This window comes from Schistocerca piceifrons, chromosome 4 (assembly GCF_021461385.2).
Source record: "Schistocerca piceifrons isolate TAMUIC-IGC-003096 chromosome 4, iqSchPice1.1, whole genome shotgun sequence".
In the NCBI taxonomy this organism is placed as follows: Eukaryota; Metazoa; Arthropoda; class Insecta; order Orthoptera; family Acrididae; genus Schistocerca; species Schistocerca piceifrons.
Window position 1 is genome coordinate 669,541,045 of NC_060141.1, and position 13,891 is coordinate 669,554,935.

The window sequence follows — 13,891 nt, forward strand, 5'->3', positions numbered from 1 at the left end:
TGCCGCTCTTTGCGGTATGAAGAGGACCTCTTTCCACACTGAGGTTGAAGAGCACGATCCGGTTATTTGAATTAACTGACGATTTGGGAACTGGTCCTGAGAGAGGCCGACGGCCAACTTCGCCACGAGATGTTGAAGGAGTTACTGTTGGCTGAAAATGCAGTACGTAATGGTTCAAATGGCTCTGAGCACTCTGGGACTCAACACCTGAGGTCATCAGTCCCCTAGAACTAAGAACTACTTAAACCTAACTAACCTAAGTACATCACACACATCCATGCCCGAGGCAGGATTCGAACCTGCGACCGTAGCAGTCACGCGGTTCTGGACTGAAGTGCCCAGAACCGCACGGCCACCGCGGCCGGCGCTGTACGTAATATGTGATCTTACAGCAGAGCATTAGCTGTATAATGATAGGTGAACATCTAATCGTACACCGTTCGAAAATGTCAGCGAACAATATTGAAATGTTATCTCTAGTGCTGTTCCATGCTGTCGTGGATGCACGTGTTCGTCACGTCGAACAAAGTTTGTAACCTGTAAGGTAAAAATAGTGCGCCATCAATAATATGTTATCCTCTCTTGTGAAGTTAGGCCGCCTTTCATTTGGCGATTATGTCGTTATTTCTCTTCCTAGTGTTCTTACAAATGTTTCCCCAAAGTTTGATTGTCTTTCAATCACACGTTTTTCACGAACGCACTTTCAAGTAACGACGATCTGAAGGGCCGAATGTGCTGTTCGGGCCAGGAACTTCTGGCATGCGCTTCACACGCCCGTCCACATGGAGACCCAAAGCACGCTCTATTCGCCCACAGCATCGTGGCTGCTTACTCTGCTCTGACCAAGAGGACCGCCCACCACTAAGCTGCTGCTACTTCGGCCAGAAACACCTCCTCTCACCACAGCAAGCGCACCGCTGTTCACTCCTCAAGGAACAGCCAACGCCCGCTTACCAGCTCGGAAGCGCCTCTACTTCATGACAGGAGCAGAAGAGCGAGCAGTTAAAAGTAGGTGGACAGCGACCGATGTGGAGTGTGCCAAAAGCGACTAATTTTTCTAATGTTACAGCACATTACTGCACCTTCTTAACTATCACATTCCTAAAAGAAGTAAGGTATCCTAGCATAAAGACGTTAAGAGACATTTAACACAACACTGGTGACTGCAGAATATAGCGTATGAAACGAAAGCAGTAAGGTACTCAGTGAGTGTTACAGTACCAGACGACAAATCCAAAAGTACGTGGATCGATTCTCAGTCCCTTCTAGGGTTTTAAACTGGCGCTTGCCACTTCTTTCATTTCTTCAAATGATGGCTGAACTGAAAATTAGCGAGTTTAACCGTGACTCCATGTCGACATTAAACTGGATGCCACTGTACAAAGGGCTTGGTAAATCAATTCAAAGTTCGGAGGAAGGCAACTTCTTACCACCTCCAACAGGAGCATAGCCTAGTAAATGATTATGCTGTTGAATCCAACCTTCCGGTACCGACAGCTTTGCTATTAAGGGGACATTGTACGTGAAATTCGTTAAAATTTGACATTTTCCGTTTTCTACTCCATAGTGTACTTGCCACATTCCTGAACATTTTGGTGTATAACACATTAAAATCAGACAATTGTGAGACCTTCAAATAATATTTTGAATGTTGACGCGTAACTATCAAATTTCGCGGTTACCAATACACTGTCACAAATGAGCAGTCATATCTTGGGTACTACACAATCTAGAAGGCTGCGAATTGCTTTGTTTTGTGCCTACTGCTACGTCTCAGAAGTTGGCATTACGAATAATCAAATCAGTCCTTTGTTTCTGATACTGGTGTTCGTTGAAAATAGTGAGATTAACGGCTGGAAGACTAACGAACAGTGTAATCAATGAATTACATGAATATTATGGGAAGGCCATTAGAGATAACTGTGACAATGTAGAGAAGATGAAAAGAGCTGTGTAGAGCACTTTCTTTCATCGAATGTCAACCGATGAAAAGCCATGTCATGCTTTGTGTCCACCTACACCAAACATTTGGTGTAAATACAGACGAGCTGAATTTTCTAGCACTCTGAATGAATTTGCACATAAACTTTCTCATCTTTTGGCAGTAAAGGAGGCAATCAAACCTATTTACAGAGATTAGGCATATCCTGAGCTACCAAGGAAGTGAAACTTCCTGGCAGATTAAAACTGTGTGCCGGACCGAGACGCGAACTCGGGACCTTTGCCTTTCACGGGCAACTGCTCCACCATCTGAGCTACCCAAGCACGACTCACGCCCCGTCCTCACAGCTGTACTTCTGCCAATACCTCGTCTCCTACCTTCCAAACTTTACAGGAACTCTCCTGCGAACCTTGCAGAATTAGCACTCGTGAAAGAAAGTTTCATGTCAGCGCACACTCCGCTGCAGAGTTAAAATCTCATTCTGGAAACACCCCCCAGGCCGTGGCTAAGCCACGTATGCGCAATATCCTTTCTTTCAGGAGTACTAGTTCTGCAAGGTTCGCAGGAGAGCTTCAGTAAAGTTTGGAAGGTAGGAGACGAGGTACTGGCATAAGTGCAGCTGTGAGGACGGAGCGTGAGTCGTGCTTGGGTAGCTCAGATGATAGAGCACTTTTTCCGCGAAAGACGAAGGTCCCGAATTCGAGTCTCGGTCCAGCACACAGTTTTGATCTGGGAATTAGTTCCATATCAGCGCACATTCCGCGGCAGAGTGAAAATCTCATTCTCGATACTAAAGAAGTGTTTACATGGGAAGACCCAGAATGTGAATCAGTCCTTCAATAATGTTGTGTGATGTCGTGTGCCTAAAAATGTGTTTGTTGGCCTTATGACTCTGAAGTTAGCAGTGTCTGACGATGTAATAACTTTTTGTGGTGGGAACAATGAAAGACTGAAGGTTCTGGAAAAGTTAGGTGTAATATTTACACAGAACACCGCTGAAGGACTGCGGGAAGTGGATGAGCTTCGTGTACATGAAGCAGAGTTAGCTGCTCAGCAAAGGACAAAAGAAGCATGAAAGAAAAGGAGGAGACAAGCACTGGGCTGTTGTGACACTGAAGAAGACACAGACTATGGGCCAGGGCAATTCTAGTGCATAAAAGACGCAGAAATGTAAGTCTGTATGAGAATTTGTAATTAAAAAGTTTAAACCTCATTATCTATGAACTACATTTAATGCAATAAATGACCCGTTTTCTAAAAAAAGTACTGATGGTAGAGACATGAAATTTTCACAGCGTACCAAGTGTGAGATTCAATACATATGGAACTAGAATAATTAAAATATTCAGAGTTGTTTTGTTCATTTATTTACAAAATTCTGTCAAAAAATGAGTGTTTGGAATAAAAAGATAACATGCCCCACAATACAATTTTAGTAATAATTTTAGTTCAATGTATCTATAAAGGTGTATTCAAAAATTATAAGTTGGTGTCTTAAAAAATCCCAAGATAATGGGTCACAAAATTTGATAATTTCATATTGGCGGCATAGGACAATGTCCCCTTAAAATAATATAACATTAATAATTACAAGTGTTTTCATTTTAGTCCTAACATTCTCTTTCCCCCAGCTACAGAAATATCGTCATTACTTCCAGATGACACACTGTCAAAATATGAGCCAGCAGAAGACAACAGACACATTATTGAACATCTGTATGTGATAGTAAGGTATGTTATTAAAATAAAGAACATTCTCTAATTATTTTGTAAGGTACGGCCAAACTTTCAGGAAACATTCCTCACATACAAATAAATAAAAGATGTTAAGTGGGCATGTGTCCGGAAACGCTTAATTTCCATGTTAGAGCTCATTTTAGTTTCGTCAGTATGTACTGTACTTCCTCCATTCACCGCCAGTTGGCCCAATTGAAGGAAGGTAATGTTGATTTCGGTGCTTGTGTTGACATGCGACTCATTGCTCTACAGTACTAGCATCAAGCACATCAGTACGTAGCAACAACAGGTTAGTGTTCATCATGAACGTGGTTTTGCAGTCAGTCCAATGTTTACAAATGCGGAGTTGGCAGATGCCCATTTGATGTATGGATTAGCACGGGGCAATAGCCGTGGCGCGGTACGTTTGTATCGAGATAGATTTCCAGAACGAATGTGTCCCGACAGAAAGACGTTCGAAGCAACTGATCGGCGCCTTAGGGAGCACGGAACATTCCAGCCTATGATTCGCGACTGGGAAAGACCTAGAACGACGAGGACACTTGCAATGGACGAGGCAATTCTTCGTGCAGTTGACGATAACCCTAATGTCAGCGTCAGAGAAGTTGCTGCTGTACAAGGTAACGTTGACCAGGTCACTGTATGGAGAGTGCTACGGGAGAACCAGTTGTTTCCGTACCATGTACAGCGTGTGCAGGCGCTGTCAGCAGCTCATTGGCCTCCACGGGTACACTTCTACGAATGGCTCATCCAACAATGTGTCAATCCTCATTTCAGTGCAAATGTTCTCTTTACGGATGAGGCTTCATTCCAACGTGATCAAATTGTAAATTTTCACAATCAACATGTGTGGGCTGACGAGAATCCGCACGCAATTGTGCAATCACGTCATCAACACAGATTTTTTGCGAAAGTTTGGGCAGCCATTGTTGGTGATGTCTTGATTGGGCCCCATGTTCTTCCACCTACGCTCAATGGAGCACGTTATTATGATTTCATACGGGATACTCTACCTGTGCTGCTAGAACATGTGCCTTTACAAGTACGACACAACATGTGGTTCATGCACGATGGAGCTCCTGCACATTTCAGTTGAAGTGTTCGTACGCTTCTCAACAACAGATTCGGTAACCGATGGATTGGTAGAGGCGGACCAATTCCATGGCTCCACCCTCTCCTGACCTCAATCCTCTTGACTTTCATTTATGGGGGCATTTGGAAGCTCTTGTCTACGCAACCCCGGTACCAAATGTAGAGAATCTTCGTGCTCGTATTGTGGACGGCTGTGATACGATACGCCATTCTCAAGGGCTGCATCAGCGCATCGGGGGTTCCATGCGACGAAGGGTGGATGCATGTATCCTCGCTAACGGAGGACATTTTGAACATTTCCTGTGACAAAGTGTTTGAGGTCACGCTGGTACGTTCTGTTGGTGTGTTTTTCCATTGCATGAGTAATGTGATTTGAATAGAAGTAATAAAATGAGGTCTAACATGGAAAGTGAGCGTTTCCGGACACATGTCCCCATAACATGTTTTCTTTCTTTGTGCGTGAGGAATGTTTCCTGAAAGTTTGGCCGTACCTTTTTGTAACACCCTGTATATATATATATATATATATATATATATATATATATATATATATATATGTAATGTAACTATATTTACCTGTCATTCGACTGAAGAAAATGAACTCTTTCACGATGGTGGAAGTTCACCGAAAGATGTATCAGTCGATAATTAGAAAGTTGCGTTTTCCCAAAGCAGAACCATTTTTCAAACCTCCCCTTTCTTTGAGCAAAAAGTAAAAGGAAATCAATAAAAATAATACGTACACACTACAATCAAAACTCCGGTCTCGTGAACTGAAAAACGGCCGGGAGAGCAGTGTGCTGACCACACGCACCTCCATATCCGTCTCCAGTGACGCCTTTGGGTTGAAGATGACATGTCGGCTGGTCGGTACCATTGTGCCGTCGTGGTCTGTTCGGGCGGAGTTTAGTTTAATTTTGGGATCAAAACTGCGAGTATGTAAATGAAACGATTAACGCGGAGACACATGGTGTTCATGTGAATAGATTATGGTTCCCTCAAATGGGCAGCGCTCTTATAATCGTAAAAAATCTCTTAAGGCGTTGAAAAATTCGTTTCAAGAGGTGAGAGACTGTGACCAAGTCACATGAATGACACCCCTATAGAGTCCCATAATGCTAGCGAAGCATTACGTTGTAGTACAATAGTGTCACAATGGATTCGCGTACACATTCCCGGTCCCCCATGCAAAGTTAAGTGTCCCATGGTTTCTGGAAAGGGCACCTGTCGGTTCTACCATTCCTGTAGAACGATTTAAAGTCACATAAGGTGTAATGCGGTTGTGATCTGCGATAATAGCCGCCAGTGTTAGTGCGGGAGAAAGCGAGAGGTGAAAGCAGATCTGCAAACTTATGTGGACAACAGCAGAAACGAATAAGCTTTTTCTGAAGGTCCCAAAATACATTGTTTCTTTCATCTCAGCATATGCCTGGCTTGGTCGCCCAGCCAAAGCTGTTGAGGACAGTAACCTTTCTTGTATTTCCGAACAGCAATTGAGAAACCGCTGTTCTTTTACGGCCTGAGCAACTTAAAAATTAGTTACTTGAACGTATATCATTAAATGTTTATCAACGTATAACAGAAATGTCTGTTTTCTCTTTCTGACATGACCAGTGTTCCAGTTCATGAATATGCGGTCCGTGGATATCAACGAATCAGTCGATGGCCGGGAGACTTTTTTAGTCACTTTGTCAAGAAAATCAATGCATATTATTATATTGAAATGAATTTTAATTTTATAACTCAAATAGCAGCTCTCAAGCACTTCTGTATGAGTTTCTGTCAAATGCTGATCATGTGTGGATTGAGGCAATATTGAATCTAAACACTAATGTTGTTAAGCTCTTGCACGTTAATTTGATTGTACAGAGTTATAAATCAATTAAGAACATTTTGGACTTAAAGTGTTGGTTTATATACTAAGCATTCGCTAAATTAGTCAATATTGAAAATCATGCTAATCTGCAGCTTCTAGAAACAAAAAAAGGTTTGAAATACATTTATTCAAAAAAATATAGCAAACAATAGGTGAACCAATAATATCTCTGCTCGAAGACATTGCTTGACAAGCAAATGTTTGAAATGTATTAATTCTAAGTCAGAAAATATCACAAGTAGTTCTACCTCTGGCACAGGAATGTGCTGAGTTTTACAATTACGTTTGATTAAGAGGAATCTCTTTGGTCATAAGACTTAAACTTACACAAAATCTTGATTTATTTATTATTTATTTTTTTATGAGCAATACAATGAATCTGCTTCAAAATAAGCGTTGCTAGAAATATAATCATTCAAATATACGAATTATAAAGAGAAAACGACATATTTACGAAGTTTGTGGCGCTGGTTTCTGGTGATACGATCCTGGACACAGAATGCAAGCGGCCTTACCCATCACAACGTAATGGAAGCTACTATCGAATTTAGAAACAACATTACCACGTGGTGACTGTAGCAGGAATTGAACGTGTAATATTATTGTCAAACTGCACTGTTGCTGCTAAATTCTGGAAAAGTCGTCGCATATGTTACTTAAGCTTTCCGTAGGTTGGTGATGATACAGATCAAGAACAATGAAATTCATTTCTGGAATTTGATTTGCGTTCTTCATTTCTGGTTGATGACCTACCGGTTACGATCTTCCATTTTTATAGTTGCATCGAATGATTTGCCTTAAGGCATCGTGTTCTGTTGCAGCAACTACCCAAGTGCGACAACTGCACCCTTTATCCCACATAATTAGAGTTACACATGAACCCAACCAAAATTAACTTTCCCAGGAGTACGTCGTTATCCAGAGACAGCACCATTTATCTCAATAAGGGCTGGACAATTGTTATCAGTATCGTAAGTACTGATAACAAATGTCTAGCCAATATAGAGATAAACGGTACGGTGTCTTGTTGACAACGTACTCCTGACAAGTAGAATGTACTAGAGGGAGCTGTAGAGGAAGACAGTAATTGGAATATATCTAGTAAATAATTGAGGATGCAGGCTGCAAGTGGTACTCTGAGATGAAGAGGTTGGAACAGGAGAGAAATTCGTGTCCGACCTGTCAAAAGACTGATGACTTAAAAAACAAAACAAAATATAAGTACCTACTTGCAGTTATCGATCTGAATTTTGTGCCAATACTTTAAACAAAAACTTCAATGTTCAGTTGTGAGGCAACTTACGCATAATGGTCAGCGGCAGTGGAGGACTCTCAGTGTCTCCAACTGCATTGGATGAGACGCAGGAGTAATTGCCTGCCATTGTGCGGTTGATGGCGTTCAGACGCAGAGTGAACGACTGGATGAGCGGTCCCCTGGAATGAATTTCCTCCAGCAGGCGACCCTGCAAAAGGAAACGAGCAGCACACCGTTACGTTAGATTCAGCTTAATGTACTTCTGGGCGTTCGGACAAAACAGTACATTTTAGAGTCCTTCTCAGCTGCCGTTATCGATTGAAAGTGTCAGTTGTGTTACTGAATAGCGCCGTTCTCTCCACCTCCATGCCTTCAGTTTTAACTCCTACAGGTTAGCAGCATTCAACACACTCAAGAGAGCTTAGATTTTGGAAAAGTATCACTATGTTACGTGAACATTACAGCAGGGAGTATTAATATTAACGAACGACGAGGGGTCAGACTATATTGCAACCTTTGTATAGATTTCCGTATACCGTTACCACGGAGTTTATAGTTCATGACTGGTCACCGTGAGCGAGACAGTGCCTGGACAAATGACTTACTCGCCAACTAGGAGCGCACTCATTCCTCGGTATTTTGTGTGGCGTTAAACCAGCTGCTCCCTGCAGCTACCTGGATGTCTTCATTCTATTTAGGTCTCTATTTTCATGGTAAAGAAAAAAAGATTAGGCTCGTGGATCACATTTTAAATATTTCTGTATTGAATGTACCCAAATAAAACACAATCAACATCTGATGATTCACATAATGGAAATCAGGCAGTGTGTATATTTGCGCTGCATCGACCAAGATTAAACGCTCACAGATACTATCGAGCACGTGGTCTGCACAGACAAATTAACCACGGAAGTCTACACAGCACGACAGAATCTAATAGGCATATAGAACAGCCACGAATTCACTAACGTTCCACAGTAGTCCTTTCATTCAGTACCATTTGAAGTTTATTTGCGTCTCCGTGAAACTGAAATAAAGTTTTAGCCTACAACTGCTATTAATGGCAAAGTTTAAACTCCGTGCATCTATGGATTCTTTTTACTACTTTAGAGAGAAATAGTTTGTGTCCTAAGACGTGTCTTTATTTTTATATTAGAGCTAAAGCAAGTGAACTTTGGTATGAGCACAATATGTGAGATAACAATTACAACATTCATGATTTATTTGTCACTTTTCAATATAGTCTTTATCTTTGTTCGTAGGTTTTCTCCACCTTGACAGAAGGTCATTCATACACCCACAGTCATGCTCCATCACACACTGACGCAAAGAACACTTCAAAGACTGCAGTTGTCCAAAACGATGACTTTCTTTGAGTGGGCCGAACTGATGGGTCTGATGGATGATATGATGGACACGTTGGATGTTGTCTGAGGTAAACGCAGTCACTGCCTGACCGCTGAGTGTTTCATCAGCCAACGGTGTTTCCGCTTCAGCTTTGCTACTGCAACGAATCTTGTCTAACGGTGCTGACGGCCACTTTAGCATAAATGTATACTTTCTTCAGCTAACCTAGGGTGCAATTGGGTGTTTCACCTTCTGCAGTATGGACTCAAATCCCAGAAAGCAGTTTTACTCGTCCGTCAGTGAGGGCTACATAGTGCTTACATAGTGCTGCAATCGTTTTCCTGCAAAACGCTATTACTGTAACAAGCTATAGGAGATGGTTTGCGGAACCCAGTCAACTACATTTCCAACTTAATGATGAAGGAAAAGGGTAGCAGAGTTTCGTATCTACTTTCCTTCTGGTACACTGTACGTACAGGGTCGTCAGAAATTGCCTGAATTGCTTGTAAGGGCATCGCACGGTAGGCTGTGTTGAGATATAACTTTTCGCAAAAAAGTCGATACGTTGCCGCGTTTTTGAGTTGGCCAATCAGGGCGCGACCAACGGTGACGCCAAACGTGTTCTTCGTTTTATTTCCTAAAACCGAACAAGAGAGCGATATAGAAACTGAACACCGGACTCTAGTAAGGATCGAACCAAAGCCCAGTGTTGAGCGGTCACGTGCGCCATCATGTACGCTATGAGAACAGCTGACACTGTTTCTGGCGGGTCGCTTCAATTTGCGCGTGCAGCGGCCTGATTGGATAATTTCAGTACTAATTAACTGGGAAACGGCGCTACGTAGTAAATTTTTTTTTTAAATTCTCACGACAACCTACGCTGAAAGACCTTTACTAGCTTTTCATACGGTTTCTGTCCGCCCTGTACAAAGGTATTCCCTGTACACTCTTCGGTCGCCTGCATACAGGTGCGGGAGGTGTCAGGGAGAGCAGCAGCAGTAAGCTCTTGTCAGCATTTGCGAGGAGCCACTCAGTTTCATGGGCACACACAAACACACATGTACGCACAAACAAACACACACACACACACACACACACACACACACACATTGCTCTCGGCATCACATTTTGCAACTTCTTCTTAAGACACAACTTATTCTTGGAACCAGGTCAATCAAAGAGGACTCTCTCTCTCACTCTCAATCTGTCTCTCTTTCTCTCTCCCTCTCTCTCTCTCTCTCTCTCTCTCTCTCACACACACACACACACACACACACACACACACACACACACACATACTCACACAACAATATTCATATATTTAGCTCTACCAGTCACAGCCAAATATACTCTAGCTTTTAAAAGCAAAACAATCCAAACAGTACTCTCTTCCTAGAACCGGCCATCTTTTTCCCTGTACCGCCAACGTGGTGCCGGACACGACTGTTGTTGGTACTATTCGATATTGGCACATACTTTGTGTGGACCCTCAAACTGAGTGCCACAACGTTATTTCTATGTCTAAATTTTTTGCGTTATACACACATCAAAAAAAGTTTTGCATCACCGCGGTTCCCAGAACTCCTGAAGACAGACGTTGACTGTGGATTTTGTTTCACAGTCACAGTCCCTTTGCTGTTCAGAGATGTCACTAAACCAGCCCAAAGATATAAACAACTATGGATGAGCAACGCATATTAGACGGAGGGGGTGTGACAGCCGGCCATTTCCAGTCATTCCACCAGGAAGGATGTACACGGCCCCTGTTGTCTGTAGGTCAACCATGTCTAGACGGTGAATACCGCGGTTCGCTTACGTTCACATTGTTAACTTTGTGCGAGGAAGGGCTCTCAACAAGGGAAGTGTCCAGGCGTCTCGGAGTGAACCAAAGCGATGTTATTCGGACATGGAGGAGATACAGAGAAACAGGAACTGTCTGGCATAGCTCTCTCAGGCCGCCCAAGGGCTACTACTATAGTGGATGACCGCTAAATACGGATTATGGCTCCGAGGAACCACGACAGCTACGCCACCTTGTTGAATAATGCATTCGCACAGCCACAGTACGTCATGTTAGGTCTCCAACTGTGCGCAATAGGCTTCATTATGCGCAACTTCACTCCGGAAGTCCATGGTGAGGTCCATCTTTGCAACCACAACAACATGTAGCGCGGTACAGATGGTCCAAAAACAGCCCGAAAGGACCGCTCAGGATGGCCACCACGTTCTCTTCATCGATGGGTGTCGCATATGCCTTAAACTAGATAATCGTCGGAGACATGTTTGGAGGCCACCCGATCAGGCTGAACGCCGCAGACACACTGTCCGGCGAGTGCAGCAACGTGGAGCTTCCCTGATGTTTTAGAGTGGGATTGTGTGGGACCGATGTACGCCGCTGGTGGTCACGTAAGGCACCGTAACGGCTGTACAACATGTGAATGCCATCCTCTGACCGATAGTGCAACCATATCGGCAGCCAATTGGCGAGGCATTCGTCTTCGTGGACAACAATTCGCGCCCCCGTCGTGCACATCTTGTGAATGAATGACTTCTTTCGGGATAACGCCATCGCTCGACTAGAGTGGCCAGCATGTTCTCCAGACATGACCTCTATCGGACATGCCTGGGATAGATTGAAAAGGGCTGTTTACGGACGACGTGACCCACCAACGACTCGGAGGAATCAACGACAAATCGCGCTTGAGGAGTGGGACAAACTGGACCAACAGTGACTCAATGAACATGTGGATAGTATGCCACGAATAATACAGGCATGTATCAATGCAAGAGAACGTGCCTACTGGGTATTAGAGGTACCGGTGTGTACAAGCAATCTGAAGATCTCGCTGTATGATGGTACAACATGCAATTTGTGGTTTTCAGGAGAGATAAAAAGGGCAGAAATGATATTTGATCTCTATACCAGTTTTCGGTACAGGTTCCGAAACTCTCGGAACCGATGTGATGCAAAACAGTTTTGATGTGTGTAGTTCTCTTATAATACCAGAACATATTATTGGCACTTCTCGTGTAATCTACAATATAAGTACACTTGGTGACGACTGTGGTTCCATCACTGTACGCCGCGCAGGGTAGTCGCGTGGTCTTAGGCGCCTTGCCACGGTTCGCACGACTATCGCAGTCGGATATTGGAGCCCACTCTCGGTCATGGGTGTGTATGTTGTCCTTAGCGTAAGCTAATCTATGTTAGATTAAGTAGTGTGTAAGCCTAGGGACCGATGACCTCATCAGTCTGGTCCCTTACGAACTTACCACTACTTCCCAAATTTTCCGTTTCTGTACCACATACAGGCCATCAGAGGGCCAATGCACACTTATAAGATCATCTACTCACAGGCAGCCTTTTAGAGCCCGTTAAAAACAAAACAGCCAGTGACTGTTGTTAGGTTTCAGTATCCGCACCTGCCGAGTTACGCTAGTTACGATACTATGTTCTTTAACTTATCTTTCCGGTTATTTGCATATCTAGTGAGTGGCATGCTTATCCTCTGTCCAACAGTCGTTCACTGTGCGGCGGCACTGCTACACCATTGGCGAGAGAGTTGTAACGTCAAGCAGTACATTTCAGTACGTGTCTGTTACACTGACAAGATAGAGTTCTGTGTAGAGTGAAATGAAGAAATTGATTACATATGAAGTGAAATTTATAAATATGTGTTGAGTTTCTACATTTATATGTTGAATAAAATCAGAGGGCACCATTTCTGAAGGTGACGTTACATTCAGAGAAAAGAAAGTGCCTTTCGTTTTTGATCCTGAGGTCGAAATGTCACAATAATAAATAGTAAATAGGGTCACGTGTTTTAGCTCTGAAAGAGAAGGCATCAGTATAGTGCCACTCACCTTGTAATGTATAGGCGGGTATTATTGTACTGGGCTGAATCAAGGAGAGGACTACGAGGTGTGTAAAAACATCTTCGCAGAGATACATACCGATCACAACCAGCAGTTTCATTCTACAGCGGCAATTCGAAATTCAATAGGAACTACATTAAATAATTGTGGAACTTCACTACTGCAAACTCATTTCCACATTGAATTGAGTACATAGAGTAGAAAATACTACCTAATTCTGGAAAAGTTGAACATTTTAATTTTGCGTCCATCTCTTCAGTGCGCAATGTGTTTTATGCACTTCTGATGATCCATTAAGATCTTTATTTGAAAACCTAAGCCAGCAAACACAGGACGACAATTAACAAGTAAAGAGCAGCACTCATCCAAGAAAACCTACTCATAAGGGATGCAGTGCTGAGACTCACGAAATCAAAAACTGTTTCAGCGAACTTATACTGTTGTATCAAAAGCAAAAACTCATTTTCAGTATACCAAAAGAAGATGTACACAAGCTCACGATAGAAACGTATCCTGCTAATACTTAGACTACATATGAGGAAACCAGGAGTTCCATAGCTAAGCTGCTATCTGGCATTGAACAACACTAAGCTATACCTGTTACCAAGGTCAATGAAGTACACATAGTTGCTAAGGCGAAGCGTATTCTTAATTCAGCGATAGACAAAAAAACTTATTGAAATCAGGAACGACACTGGGGTCTTCACCTCTACCTAACGGCAAGGCGTAACATTTGTGGTGGAAGCTGGTCGAAACATGATGCTGC

General features: G+C 42.9%; 1 protein-coding gene across 1 annotated transcript in view; it reads right to left on the reverse strand.

Moving 5' to 3' along the window:
• The window catches only part of LOC124795412 (B-cell receptor CD22-like), a 125,331-nt gene that overhangs the window by 59,644 nt on the left and 51,796 nt on the right, over nt 1–13,891 (reverse strand). The window contains exon 6 of the mRNA XM_047259433.1: nt 7,951–8,110. Within this exon, the coding sequence (XP_047115389.1) occupies nt 7,951–8,110 (160 nt within the window). The remainder of the gene's footprint in view (nt 1–7,950; nt 8,111–13,891) is intronic.